At 57.1% G+C, this 14487-nt stretch overlaps 2 protein-coding genes across 8 annotated transcripts in view; both read left to right on the forward strand.

Moving 5' to 3' along the window:
* Positions 1 to 8264, forward strand: part of UIMC1 (ubiquitin interaction motif containing 1) — a 39828-nt gene extending 31564 nt beyond the window's left edge. For 3 of the 7 annotated variants that reach the window (XM_039559694.1, XM_039559695.1, XM_010399666.4), the window contains exons 10-13: positions 3759 to 3837; positions 5353 to 5473; positions 7255 to 7318; positions 7767 to 8258. In XM_039559694.1, coding sequence (XP_039415628.1) covers positions 3759 to 3837; positions 5353 to 5473; positions 7255 to 7318; positions 7767 to 8020 — 518 coding nt within the window. In that variant the 3' untranslated portion in view covers positions 8021 to 8258. Of the gene's footprint in view, positions 1 to 3758; positions 3846 to 5352; positions 5474 to 7254; positions 7319 to 7766 lie in introns of those variants that run through there. The other 4 variants (XM_039559696.1, XM_039559697.1, XM_039559698.1 and 1 more) reach the window with 4 other exon arrangements.
* An 862-nt stretch (positions 8265 to 9126) lies between these two features.
* HK3 (hexokinase 3) lies at positions 9127 to 14482 on the forward strand. The gene is given in 21 exon segments (XM_039559812.1): positions 9127 to 9209; positions 9337 to 9489; positions 9612 to 9663; positions 9737 to 9899; positions 10217 to 10365; positions 10524 to 10658; positions 10763 to 10858; positions 10937 to 11036; positions 11117 to 11300; positions 11474 to 11629; positions 11749 to 11819; positions 11822 to 11981; positions 12068 to 12372; positions 12450 to 12589; positions 12713 to 12832; positions 12926 to 13021; positions 13143 to 13242; positions 13365 to 13548; positions 13621 to 13776; positions 13955 to 14188; positions 14316 to 14482. Coding segments are annotated over 20 exon segments (2853 nt in total). The 5' UTR covers positions 9127 to 9209; positions 9337 to 9379; the 3' UTR covers positions 14458 to 14482.
* The last annotated feature ends 5 nt before the right edge of the window (positions 14483 to 14487 follow it).

Raw genomic sequence — 14487 nt, forward strand, 5'->3', positions numbered from 1 at the left:
TGCATCCAGACTCTTTGCAGGACCAAGGGCTTCCTGGGCTTGGGCAGAATCTTGCCTGCCTGTGGGGCTCTGGCTCGTGGGGCACCTCGGGCCAGTTTCCAACAGTTGTTGGAAGGCAACTGTCACCCAGAGGGCTCTCAGCTTCTGGGCTGTTCGTGGGATTTGGGTTGAATAGGCAGAGATGATGTTCAGCTCTGAGCAGAGGCCAGACAGGAGCCTGGCACAGCTGTGCAGGTACAAAAGGACTCTGTTTCCAGGGCTGTTACCTTGGCATCCACCACTAACACAAAATCCATAGGTAAAGCTAATGCATGGGGAGAAAAAAGATGTGAGAAAATTTTCTTCTGAAGCAAATGCCAGCTCCTGTGTGGGTCCAGAAGCTGTTCTCTACTGCTTCAGCACTGTGTGCTCTTGGCTGGCTGCTGGCTTCCTTGGGAGCACAGCAACAGCCTTGTGTCAAAGAGGAAGTCAAAATTCTGCCCTCTACACCATGCCCTGATCTGTTAAGAAAAGATGGCTTCAGGTTTCCTTTGGTGCACTGGGTCAGGTGTTCCTGGTCTGTCTTCAGATTTATTAATTGGACTTACTCCTGTTGTCTCTAGAATTGCAGTCCTGCAAACTGTAGCTGTCAGTGGTTTTCATTTTAATACTACAAAAGGATGGGTTCTTGCTGGTTTTACTTCTCTTCTTCCTTCTAATCATGCACCAAAGTCTCTCAGTGTCTCAGGAGGCCAGCTCAGTCTGGCTGATATCTAAGGGCAGGTTTTCAAGTGAGCAGCTGGGCAAGATGAGCTGCAGTTGCTTCCCCTACTTACATGGTTGCCCTGGCTGGATGCCCAGACCACCACAGTACCTGGGCAGTATGAAAATCTTTTCATGAATTTCCACTTTCCTGTGATCTGAGTAAATAAGAAAGAAGAGCCTGATGTTGTGTTAGCTACTGTACCAGGCTGGGGAGGGCTCAGGTCCTGGGTTTCCAGCTCAGTGGCTGGTGTTAATTCCAAGCGAATGAGTGGAGCTGTGGAATTGCTGTGCCAACTCCCTCTTTCTTCATGCACTCAACTGAAGGGGCTCACTTGTGTGAGAGGGCTCTGCTGGAGTCACCACATCCATCGCCCGCTGCTGCTGCTAGTGCAGGGATCCGCTGGTCTCAGTCTGGAAGCGAGTCTTGGCTGCAGCTGAGTACAGCAAATACTCTCCGGCTTTGTGACATACTCGATGCCTCTCACCCTCCGTCTACATGCGTCCGACATCTCAGTTCCCAAGTGAGCCCAGGAAAATGAGGATTTGGTATATCCCTTCCTCCCAAAGCTCAAATGCAGTCTTGATGCAGCTGTCAGACTTCAGCAGTGGCACTGGTGCTGTTAAAAAGCTCCTGACATCAGTAGAAGTGGCACTGACATGGCAGAGAGAGAAATGAAATGGGTGCAGAGGAAAACTGCATGGCTTCTGAGAAGGGACAAGATGCCATGAGCTAGACACTAATAGATCCTGCAAGGAGATGGCGCAGCTGGTAGTGAGCACAGGGAGCTGGTGGGTCAGACCGCAGGTGGGTTGAGCAGGAAGGTGAGGAGCTCAGTGGCTCTGACCTCGCAGCTCCACATGCCAGCCAGACCTGGCAGCCCCAGGAGGTGCCCAGGCTGGGTGTGCTGATAGTGAGGCCATACTGGGCAGGGTTTGCTGCACTTCCCCAGGGTGAATGCTGGAGCCAAACAGGCCAAGGATGACTTGTGAACCAGAAGAAATGCTGAGCGAGGGAGAAGGTTATTCTCGGGCTACAGAGTATGTCTGATCCAGCAAAGAGCATTGCATTTGGGAAAGTTACAAGGCTCCTGTCACACAAGCAGGTCAGCACTGCTCCGCGGTGGGGGCTTTCCCTGTAGCAAGTCTTTTCCTATGTTCTGAACCCCCTTCTTGGGGGCAACCAGCGTGTTTTGGCAGGGATTGTACCTCACCAGCTGGTCCTGTTCTCTCTCCTTTGCTGCTTCTTCCAGCAACACAGCTGAGAGTCTCCTTCTGGGCAGCTGCAGAGCTAGTCCCAGACTAATAGGGAGCCTATCTCTAATAGGCCCATTATGCCAGATGTGTTCACTGCTTTTGGAAGAAAATAGAACTGATTAACACCTGAGCTGGTGCAGAAGGCTCCTGAGACAGTGTTAAGGAATATTAACGAGCGCACGCTGATTTGGAGAGCAGTTCTCACCACACTGTCAAATGCACATGTTGGTTGGGTTCTTGGGAGGCCGGATGGCCAGGGGGCTGGCCATTGTTACCAGTCCTCCTAGTCAGGCTGCCACTTCAAATCTGGGCCAGGCTATGTTAAAGAGAGACGTTTGCTTTAGTTCCTGTGAGTCATGAGCTGTTGGTATCAGTCATCGCCTATGAGACAATACCCACATCCTAGGAGATGCTTGAGCTTGTTTCTTCAGCATGGTTGTCTCCTGTCAACCCCAACAGCTCCTGAGCACATCACAGTACATTGCTGGCTGTAGCTGCAGATCAGTGATTGCTGCTAAAGGAAAGGCTGTGTTGCATTGTGGGTAGATATTGGGGTTGCCCAACACTCTGGAAGTGGAGTTTTGCTAAAACTCAGAAGAATTCCCTTTGTTCTGCACAAAATTTTGTGCTTCACTTTCTTTATCACAGACAATGTGCTAACAATAACAGGTTTGTTGTGCCCATACCTTGGATTCAGACTTTTCTCCTCATGAGTATGGGAAGCAGTGTCACCAAGCCGTAAAACAGCTCCTCCCTGCATTGTCCCCTTAGCCAGCATGCCTGAGAGCGCTTACTGTGACATCTGTTTTGGAGCTGGAGTCTTGAACGTCCCTGATGAAGCAAGCTAAGCTATCTGAAATGTTCCCTGAGGATCTTTGCTGGTGGTATGTCAACAGGAATACACTGAGAGGAATTCAACTGAAAGGGACAACACTCCAACGTGCTCCCTGCAGATGCCTGCAGAGCCAGTTGGGAAAGGCTGCTTGGGCTTGCTGGGGGAACAGAAATGGTTGGACCTGTCATCAGCTGCTCAGCTGGGATCTCACTGGCTACCCATGTGTTGGAGCTTCTGGAGAGCAGCACTGCTCCTGGTAGAGATCTTCATCCAGGGGACTCCCAGGGCTGTCTGTGGACAATAGCACCGATCACCACAGTTCACGTGGGCAGTGAGAAAGTGATGAGTGTGGGCTAATTGCTGTAGCCTCCCCTTTCCAGTGTGAGCTGTGTCCCTTCCCAGCCAGGCTCTCTCTACAACATCTGCAGAAGGTCTGGTGCCTCTGCACAGCCCTTGCCTCAGTTCTGCATTCCCCTGAGCCCACAGCTGGCACTGTCCCTCCCTGCAGCAGGCACAGGAGCCTGGTTTGGCAGGAGCGGTGCCGTGCTGCCGGCACAGCTGGATAACGCTGCTCCCAGGCTACTGCACTGCTGTGCATCAGCTTTGAAATTCCTGTAAACTACAGACTGTCGATACAGCTTTTTCTGGCAAGTTAGGTGTGAAATGGTCAGCTGGCTTCCTAGTCTGGGAAAGGTAAATTCTTCAGTATCCCCCCAGGAAAAAAGGACACTTGTCCAGCAACCTCTTCTGCAGGAAAGAAGACCCTGCTTGTCCCAGCCCAGTGTTTCTTCACCTCTGCCATCACCTCTGCTGCAGCTTTGAGTGGAAGCAATGGAAACTTGGTGCCTTTGGGCATGATGTAGGGATGGTTTTGGGGTGGATGGTAATAACCCTTTTTGTTAACCCTTTTCTGTTTTTCCTCCAGTGCTCACCCGGCATCAGAGAGAGGCAAGAAATAAAGCTGCCAGTGGTGAAAGCAGCCCACCATCCTTAGACATTGACAAGTAAGTAGGTATGCCTGCTCCTCCAAGATTGTTTTCATGCTTCTGTTCTAGCTTGACTGTGGATGTCTTTATTCCTGTACAAATGCTGGCTGTTGGCTTTATAGCGGTGTTTCCCTAAGAAATTGCTTTTCCTCAGTGCCTCTTGTTGCAGCGCTGGCTATATTTAAACCAAAGCAAGAGGAATTTGCTGCTCTCAGATTGTTTATTTTTGCACTGATTTCCTTTCAGCCCAATCCATGACGGGTCAGGGGTGCGTGGCTGCTGGGGGGGAGCTGTAGCTAAAATGGTGCTAACTCAGCCGGTTTCTGATGGGAGGTTTGAGCTTGGTAACCCCAGGAAAAGAAGAGGCCAGGACATGGAGGCTGTCAACATGGCACCTGTAGTGATATTCTTAATTAAATTAGACTTTCAGAATAGCAGTGGCTTTGTTTAATCTCTCTCCATGCAGCCCCTCCTCCTGCCACCCACACAAAGCATCATAAGAGAGGATCTGACAGTAAAATCCCTGCTATGGAAGCAATTTTGCTGTTACAAACAGTGGATGGCAACATCACTAATGGAATTAGGCTAATTATAGAGAGGACAGCTTCTGTTTAGACACATTATCTGGGTAATCAGCACTGACTGGAAAGAAAATACGGGAAAAAGTGCTGCAGAGTTTTGCTCGATGGGGGCTCTCCATATGCATTTTAGAGCCTGGGGTGTTTCACTAAGAGAGTACCACCATCAAATTGAACACAATGTTGCTGGGGCTGGTCCCTGTGGGCTTTGTCTCTTCTTGGAGATAGTCCATTCCTGAATGCAGCTCCCCTCCTGAAGAGCCAGTGTCCTCTTCTGCAGGGTTCAGTCCCTGCTGAGAGCTGGTGTGGAAGCGAGTGTAGCTGTGTAAATCCATGCCTGACCTTCATCTCCTTTCACCCAGAATAATTTTCTTCCCAAGAACACTCAGTTGTCCTGCGTGAGCCTGAGCATCTTCCACCCAAATGAGAGGGTTTGAGAAACAGGCTAAGCCAACCCCCCAGCAGGAGCATGTGCTCTGCAATTCTTCTCCCTGCATGCCATGATGTAAAATGGAGACAGTGCAGAGAAAGACTTGATTTACTAGTCAGACAAGTTCATCCAGCCCTGGTAAAATGTCTCTCTGATTTAACACACTTGGTTTGCTTTTCAGGCAGAATTTAACTCCCCTTTGCAAAGCCCTTGCACTTCATTTCTGTAGATTTTGACAGGGTGCTTTATGTCTGGGGAGAAATCAGTGGTGTTTGAGATAGTTAGATGAGCAGATTTGATTACTGTCCCACTGCTGCAGCAGCAGGATACAGAGGAACAGGCAGGGAAAACTGATAATCACTCAGTCTTTGCGATTGGTGCCGGCCTGACCCCACTGAGCGAGACTGGATCTGGTGACACATCTTCTCCAAGGCATGGCCTGGAGGAGGAAAGTCACCGCTGGTGTCTGGGAGCCCAGTGCAGGGTGAATCCTAATGCAGTGCTCTGTCCTTTGCTGCCTGGCAGGTGTGAGAAGTGCTACCTCTGTAAGTCACTGGTGCCACTGCTGCAGTATCAGAGGCACGTGGACAGCTGCCTTCAGGCTGCTAGGCAAGCTCAGGGAACCAGGAGGCTGCGAAGAGCCAAGGTGAGGGGCGACCCTGCACACCATCCCCTTTGCTTTGCGCTGGGTGTGGGGCTGGGTTGGCAGCCAGAGCTGTTTCCCTGGTTGGCAGGGATGAGCTGACCTGATGTAGGATTGCCTGTCCCTGTGGGCCACTGTGGACAGAGAACTCATTGCCCTCCTTCCCACGACACTCTCTGAGAGCACGGACCAGTCCCAGGTGTGAGCTAATCCAGCAGAGCTGCCAGCAACCTCTCCAGCGGGCAGGCAGCCAGGGCTGTGCTGCTGCCAGCCAGCACGCCTCAGTCCTGCAGCCTTCCTCAGCTGAATTTTGATGGAATGGAGGCCAGCATCAGGATGACAAACCTATCTGACTATCCACAAGCCCGTTCCCAAGGGGAAGGCTTTAGAGTCAGAGCAGGGGAAATTGCTCAGTGCTGGGAGCAAACAGCAGTGTCCCAGGAGAATTGTGGGGGAGCGAGCGCAGTGGAGGTGTGCTGGGTGTGGGGAATGTGCCTTGCTAGAGGAGGTGGGAGGCAGGAGCGTGGGTGGCAGCTGGCTCACAGTCACTCGCCAGGTGTTAGCCCCCATTGTGCTTTTTCCTGCTCGTGGTGGTCCCAGGGGAGCACAGAGAGGGCCCTTCCAGGCCTTCCTGCTGGTTCCTGCAGGCAAAACCCTAGTGCTGCAGCTTTGCCTGCACTCAGAAATGTGATTCACGGCATGAAGATGCAACATGATGTCTTAGTTTTGTATAATCCCTTAAATCCATCACAGACCTCAGCCCTTTGGGGATTCAGATGCAAATGATGAGATTTCTGGTTGATGATTTTGGCTGGGATACAGCCAAGCGCTGTGTGGTTCAGAGTACTGCAGGGCATGGCTGCTCCTGCATGTGACCGGCTCTGTGGGGGCTGTTTGACTCTGTCCCTGTGCCCCACAGCTGGCTGGTGTGTGGGTCCTGCAAGCAGGCACAGGCACAGGGTATGAGGGAGAGATGCTGAAGCCAGGGGACTCTTTGGGAAGGCTCAGAAAGACTCTGTGTTACCTCTGTCCCTGCCTTGTGCTGAGATGGCAGCTCACTGGGGAAGCCTGGCCATGGGCTGGGCCATTGCAAAGCTTCCTAATGGCACTGTTGGGCTTGCAATTTCCTGCTATGGCCCATTTTGGGGTGATTTGCAGCTCCAGCCCCACAGTCAGGACGCCAGTACCTTCCAGAACAGTTCTGGGGGCAGGGAGCAGCCAGGAGAGGGGACTTTGCTGGGCCAGTGAGGCTCAAATCAGCCAGGTCAAGTGGTCTTCCCCTAACACATGTGACCAGCACAGCTGCATCTTCCCAGGGGCAGAGAGAGGGCACGAGGTGTGTTCCTAATCTGGCTGTGCCCTGGAGGAAGGCCCTTCCCTCCAGCACCAAGACACAATATCCTCAGACAGAGTGGGACGAGTCTGCCCTTGGATATGCAGTGCTGGGGGGTGTGTGCCAGCTGTGCCAGAGCCCCTGGTGCCCCTGTTTGTCACAGCCCTGTGCTTGCTGGCTGGGCTTGGGGATGGTGTCCCCGTACCCTGGCCTCCCTCTTTACCGGGTTCTGCTTGTTTAGTTGCTCTTTGCTGCCTCTGCTTGAGCACTAGGTGGGCTGGGCGTGGAGCAGTGCCCTTCCCGTGCGTGGCTGGAGGCCCTGGCTAAGCAGCATTCCCTCTTGTGCCCAGCCTGACCCTGAGGGCTCGGGGAACAAGTGTCCCTGAGGCCATCCTGGCTAAGGGGTTCCCTGGTGGCAGTGCTGTGATGGTGGTTCTCCTCTCCTTGGCAGGACACCGGAAGGCAGGAGAGAGGACTCCTCAGGATGCTGGAGCTCTCGGAGAGCAAGTCTGAAGGTGGAAAACTTTCTATGTCAGCCCAGCTGTGTCAGGGCTGCCCTTTCCCAGCTCTCCCCTTTTGTTCCTGGCTCATCCTGGGCTGTTCTGGGAGAGCAAATTCCCCTTGGAAGGGTCTGTTCTTTCTGAGCAGAGCAGGAGGCTGTGGGCTTAGCTGGCTGTCAGCATTCCCCAGCTGGCTGCACACATCCCTGCCAGTACCCACTGGATGTGTGCCCACTGGACTCACACCAGAGCCCAGAGTCCTTGTAGGGATAGGGGTATACTCTGAACCATTGCACCAAAACACGTCCATCTTCCTGGGGGATGTGGGGGGCTTCTGCTGTCCCTGTCTGTGTACCAGCACTTCCCTCCATGGATCCAAGGACAGGAGGAGAAGAGCAGGGAGAGGTGCTCTTGGCAGCACCCGTGGCTCACACAGGAGGGCTGATGTGTGCTCTTGTTGCAGGTGCTGACGCGGGGACTCCCCTCACTGGATTAGGAGACCAACAGTCCTCTCCCCCACTCTCAGCCGCTGATGGGGAGCTGTCGGCAGACAGCCCCACCTCCCTTCAGCACCTTCCTTTCCATGTCTCCCCTGCAAAACCCGGCGTCTCCTTGGAAGCCATGGATGGTGTGGTGGACTCAGAGCCACGTGTGGCTCTCCGTGTGGGCAGCCAGCAACGGATCAAAGGCTGCCGCCGGAGAAGGCACAAGTTCTGAGGCTGGCCGTGCTGCAGGGACCCCCAGCAGCTCCCTGTGCCCCAGGGAGGGTCTTCTCGGCACTGTACCCCTGCTTCACCTGCAGCCTTTGTCTCCCACGCCCCTTTTATATGTTTTATACGACCTGTGCGGGGAGTGCTGGGTGGAGAAGCGACTATGTGTTTTATAGGTGCCTGTGCAGCTTTGCTCTCTGTTACAGAAATGGAAATATATTTATGTATGTTTTTATGAAACTGCAGCACCACGGCAGAGCTCTGCTGGCTTTCTCTAGGGAATGGGAGGGCGCTGGAGGGAGGAGAGGAGGAGCAGCAGACGGTGGGTCCCAAATCACACTTCCCCAGGCCTCTCCTGGAGCTGGGGTTGGTGGGGGGGCTCGGGGCTGCAGTGCCCTGTGCTCTATGTAGCAGCAGAGCGCTGACATTTCTAGCCGGGAGTGGTGGAGGGCACCTTGGTGCCGTCTGACAGCCGCAGTCAGCGGATGCAGCGACCAGAGGAGCCACGGCCGCGGTGTCCCCGTGTCCTTGGTGTTTTCTCCGTCCCCGGGTGGCTCGGCCGTACGCCTGCTCCCCGGGGCAGCGGGGCTTTGCTTGCCTCGCACCGGGCCTTGGAGGGACCTGCTCCTCGGGAGCATCCTCACGGGGAACAGGGGAGGGCGACCCATGCCAAATTAATGGCACGAGCTGGTGCGGAACTCATTAAACCCCGGGCTTTAAGCAGCGATGCCGCCCGGCCGGGAGCGGGCAGCGGGCAGCGGGGAGAGGGCAGCGGGCAGCGGGCAGCGGGGAGAGGGCAGCGGGCAGCGGGCAGCGGGCAGCGGGGAGAGGGCAGCGGGCAGGGGGGAGCGGCCCCGCCCGCGGGTGGGGCCCGGAGTGGCACCGCCCATTGGCCGCGGCGGGGCCGGCTCGCGGCGGGGCGACCAATGGCGGGGCGGGGCGCGGCTGTTGCCGGGGGGACGGCGGCGGCAACGGCCCCGCCCGCGCCGGCACCGGCACCGGCCCGGCCGCCACCGGCCCCGCACACCGGCCCCAGGCACCAACGGCTCCAGCCACCACCGGCCCCGCACACCGGCCCCAGCCCCGCCGCCATGGGCAGCCGCAGCACCCGGCCCAAGTCCCCATCTGGGCCAGTTCGGCGGGGCGGACAGAAGAGACCAGAGGCGAAATCTGGGCGCAGAGGAACGGGGCGGCCGGTACGTGGACCGGTGAGCGGCTCCTGCCCTGCGGAGACCGCTGTGGGGCCGAGGATGGGGCCGTGCAGGCTCCCCAGATCCCCCAGGCTGTTGCAGGGGAGAGACATCAGCCTCTGGCCTCTTGCAGGTGGTGGGGACCCTCTCCTTCCAACCCCCCTGTGCTCGGCCCTATGACCGTGGTGGGGCAGAGCTGCCTCCTCCACAACCGCAGAGGCAGTGTGACAATACTGCACAGGAGCGACAGTATGGACTCCTCATGGAGCATGGAAATAGACAACAGGTGGGGGAAGCAGAGCTGGGTACAGGCCCCCCAGCCCCACTGTGTGCCTGGGCAAGGGCAGGCATTTGTCCTGTCCTGCAGGGTGGAGCGCAGTGGGTGACACGCCACCTCCCTTCATGCAGGTTCCCATCGAGACATCACAGCCACCACCATGGTAGTTCCCACACCACACCGGTAAGGCCCATCCCTGCTCCAGTCATTCCCTGCCCTTTGCCTCTGCACCTCTGTCCTAATGCACCATCCCCAGATACAACGAGCCCTGCGATCGCTCTGCATCCCACTGGAGAGGCTGCATATTATGAAGGGCCACATGATGCAGGACATGTGCAAGGGGCTGAGCCGCCAGACACATGCACAGGCCAAAGTGCAGATGCTGCCCACCTACGTCTGCTCCACTCCCAACGGCACTGGTAAGGCAGCCCAGCCTGAGGATGAACTGTTCTGCTGCTGACAGACCTGCACACCTCTCTGGAGTAGGCCCTAGAGGTGCTGGGGAGGGGTAAACCACTCTTGGATCAGTTATGGGGTCCATAAGCTTCTCCTCTGCCAGTCCCCAGTGCAGGGACAGTAGCCAGAAGCTTGTTCCCTTGGCCTTTCTGAGAGTCTCAGGCTCTCAGGAGCCTCCCCCATGGGTGAGTGAGTGTCCCTGGGACAGGGCAAGGAGCAGATTGTAGGAGATCTGCCACAGGGAAGGTCTCTGCCTGACACTGCCTCTGTTGCCCCATAGAGAAGGGCAACTTTCTGGTGGTGGAGCTGTGCCAGAACCAGGTTCGGACCCTGTTGGTGACCCTCTACGGAGATGGAAACATGAGCCCCCAAATGATGTACAAGATCTTTGACATGCCAGAGAGCATCATGCAGGGCGAGGGGGAAGCGGTATGAAGAGGCCATGGCAAAGGGTGGCTGGTGCTGGGCTGCCCAGCACCACGGAAGCTCAGCACGGCTCCGGGCTGGTGCTGGAGCTCTGGGCTGCCTTCCACAGCCTGGGTACTGAGTAAGGCAAGCAGCCCTTACCCCCAGTCATGACTTTGCAGCTCTTTGACTTCATTGCACAATGCGTGTCCCAGTTCCTGGCTGAGACCACCACCTCTGACACCAGCAGCTCTGAGGAACGCCTCCCCTTGGGCTTTGTCTTCCCCTTCACCTGCCGGCAGACGCAGCTGGACAAGGTGAGAGGGAGAGCCCTGTCCCAAGCTGTCACCACAGCACAGCAGCAGTGGGGAGAGGAATCCTGGTGCCAGAGGTCAACGACTGTGCTGCATGCTCTCCACAGGCAGAACTCCTCTCCTGGTCCAAGGGCTTCAGCTGCAGTGGTGTGGTGGGGAAGGATGTTGTGCAGATGCTGCAGTCAGCCATCAATAAGCAGGAGGTGGGGGGCAATGGGGAGGGTGGCCGGTGGCTGTCCTCATGGAGGGGCTGGAAATCCTCTCAATTTGCTCCTGGCCAGCTCTCCCACGTGGAGGTTGTTGCCCTGATGAATGACACTGTGGGCACCATGATGACCTGCTGCACGGAGGGGAGACCGTGTGAGATCGCCATGGTCGCAGGTGAGACTTGGGAACCCCGCGTGCCACGGCGGTGGGCGCTGGGGGGGCTGCGCCAGTGCTCAGCCCCATCACTCCCACAGACAAGGGCTCCAACTGTTGCTTCATGGCCGAGGCATACCTGGTGGAAACGGCAGAAGAGACCAGCGGGCGGATGTGTGTCAACACTGAGTGGGGCTGCTTTGGGGACGATGGCAGCCTGAATGACATCTTCACACCCTATGATGAATCCGTGGATGAGGAATCTTCCAACCCTGGGGAGAAGAGGTGCTCTTTCTCCCCAAAAAGGACAGGGCCTTCGGGGCTCCCCATCTATCCCTGAGCATGTCAGGCCCCACCAACAGGAGCACACATTCCCCCGCAATGCTCCTGGGTGCTCTTAAAGGGCCAAGGGGTGCTGCTAGGGAGGCATGACTGACTCCCATGTGGGCTGCACACAGGTTTGAGAAGCTGGTGGGCACCCTGTACCTGGGGGAGATTGTCCGGCACGCGCTGATTGCTCTGACTGCTGAGAAAGCTCTCTTCACTGGGACCGATATTGCTGTCCTGAAGGAGAAGGGAGTGTTCACGATCCAGCATGTTCTGGATATCATCAAGTGAGTGTCTGGGGACCAGGAGCTGCCGTGGGTGGGAGGATGGGGGGTGATGGATGGGGTGTTCCTGACTGCAAGCTGGCAGACCTGGAAGTGGTGCAAGGCTGTGATCTGCCTTGCAGCAACGAGGATGGCACGACTGACGTGAAGAGGGTTCTGGAGGTTCTGGGGCTGCAGCCAAGCGAGCGGGATTGCGGCCGGTGCAGCAGATCTGCCGGGCAGTGGTGGGGCGCGCTGCCACACTCCACGCCGTCGGGCTGGCTGCCATCCTCAGCTACATGTGCCAGACCCGAGACATGGAGACACTGATGGTCAACGTGGGGGTGGATGGAGAATTGTACAAAGGCTACAGCAGGTGATGAGGAACACAGGGCTCCCAGTGGGGTGCTACCCCAGTGAGATGCCTCACACCCAGCCCATGTTACCTTCATCCTCTGGCAGGTTTGAGGAGATCCTGCAGAGTGTGTCAAGGCTACTGTCCCCTGAGTGCTTGGCCACCCTCCTGCCCTCGAGAGATGGCTCTGGGCGGGGAGCAGCCATGGTTACAGCAGTGGCTTTGCGCCTGGCAGCCCAGCGCCGTGCGGTGAACGAGGTGCTGGGCCCGCTAAGGCTCACCCACGCTGACCTGGAGAAAGTCCAGGCACTGATGAGGCAGGAGATGGAGCGAGGCCTGGGTAAGCACACCAATGCCACTGCCTCTGTCCGCATGCTGCCCACCTACGTTTCTCACACACCCGATGGCACCGGTAAGGGACAGGGACACTGGGAGTGGGGTGCTGAGGAGGCCGTGGCCCTGCTAATGCACTGTGCTGGCTCCCCACAGAGCGAGGTGACTTCCTGGCGCTGGACCTGGGGGGGACCAATTTCCGTGTGCTGGTGGTGCACGTGACAGAGGAGGGCATCAGCATGGCCAGCGAGATCTACGTCATCCCAGCTGCCATCATGCGGGGCACTGGCGAGGGGGTGAGGCTGAGGACTTGTGACCTGTGGCTGGGGCGATGGGGTGGGCATTGCCTCCCTACTTGCTCTCCATGGGGCCATGATGGGGCTAGGAGAAGCCATGCTGACCACGGCCACTATCTACAGCTCTTTGACCACATCATTGACTGCATCGTGGACTTCCAGACAAAGCAGAACTTGATGACACAGGCGCTGCCTCTTGGCTTCACCTTCTCCTTCCCCTGCCAGCAAGTGGGCCTGGATAAGGTGAGGGAGTGGCTCCAGCACCAGGGCGGTGGGAAGGACCCCAGGATGTGGTGTGAGGCAGCTGCCTGGCCCCTGCTCCTGCCACTCTTGCAGGCATTGCTGCTGACCTGGACCAAAGGCTTCACCGCCTCAGGCTGCGTGGGACAGGACGTTGTCCAGCTGCTGCGGGATGCTGCCCAGCGCAAACAGGTAGGAAATGTCTGGTGGCCTGTCCCTGTCTCCAGGATACACCCTGCACCCAGGCAGTGTCAGCCCCAGGAGCTGTCTGGGTGCCACCCGAACACACGTGTCCCCATCTCCTGTTTGGCAGCATTCAGGGCTGCAGGTGGTGGCTCTGCTCAACGACACGGTGGGAACCATGATGTCCTGTGGTTATGATGACCCCAAATGTGAAATTGGCCTCATTGTGGGTGAGGAGCACCTTTGCATCCAGGAGGTTCCCCAACCCCTCACCACCCCTCTACCCCATGTGGCATGGCCACATGCCTCTGCCAGAATAGCGATGGGGGTGACACCAGCATGGGGCCTGCAGGGACAGGGACCAATGCCTGTTACATGGAGGAAATGAGGAACGTGGGCACTGTGGAGGGGGACCAGGGCCGCATGTGCATCAACATGGAGTGGGGGGCCTTTGGGGACAACGGCTGCCTAGACCACATCTTCACGCACTTCGACAGGGTGGTGGATGAAACCACCATCAACCCGGGCAAGCAGAGGTGGGTGAGGGCCCTGGGGCAGAGGGGCTGGGAGGGGGTGTCTGCACCCAGCTGAGGCTGTGCCTTGGGTAGGTTCGAGAAGCTCATCAGCGGCATGTACCTGGGCGAGATCGTGCGTCAGATCCTGTTGGTAATGACAGAGAAACAGCTCTTGTTCCAAGGTAGACCCACCTCCAAACTCCAAACCAGGAACATCTTCCAGACCAAGTTCCTCTCTACCATCGAGCTGTGAGTGTTGGGCTCCGGTGGGTTCCCTGAACCCAGGGTGGGGGTATCAGAACACCAAGAGAGGGGCCAGGCTACACTGATGTGGCACGGGCAGGGTGATGCCACCTCCAGCTTAAGGGATGGGGACAGCGATGGGGATGGGGACTCTGCTGCTAACAGTGGCACTGGTCCGGAGCAGCAATGGGCTGGCCCTGCGGCAGATACGGACGATCCTGAACGAACTGGAGCTCGATGCCAGCTTTGAGGACAGCGTGCTGCTGCGGGAAGTGTGCCAGGCCGTGTCCCTGCGGGCGGCCCAGCTCTGCGCTGCTGGCTTGGCTGCTGTGGTGGAGAAGATGCGAGAGAACCGGGGCCTGGAGCGGCTGTCTGTCTCTGTCGGGGTGGATGGCACCTTGTACAAGCTGCACCCATGGTGAGTGGGGCCAGGGGCAGCAGGCACCTATGGGGCATCCTTGCCCTATGAAGGAGTCTGCGGTGGGAGGCATGGTGTGCATGGGGTGGGGGCATCAGTCCTCACCCTCCCCTCCTGTCCTGGTTAGCTTCTCCCACAACCTCCAGAAGACACTGAAGGATCTGGCACCCAACTGCGATGTGTCCTTCCATCTCTCAGAGGACGGCTCGGGGAAAGGGGCCGCACTCGTGGCAGCCGTGGCCTGTCGCACTGCCAGCGCAGGGCAATAGTCACCACTCTAATAAAGCTCTTTGCGCCAC

Source organism: Corvus cornix, chromosome 13, assembly GCF_000738735.6.
Source record: "Corvus cornix cornix isolate S_Up_H32 chromosome 13, ASM73873v5, whole genome shotgun sequence".
NCBI lineage: Eukaryota > Metazoa > Chordata > Aves > Passeriformes > Corvidae > Corvus > Corvus cornix.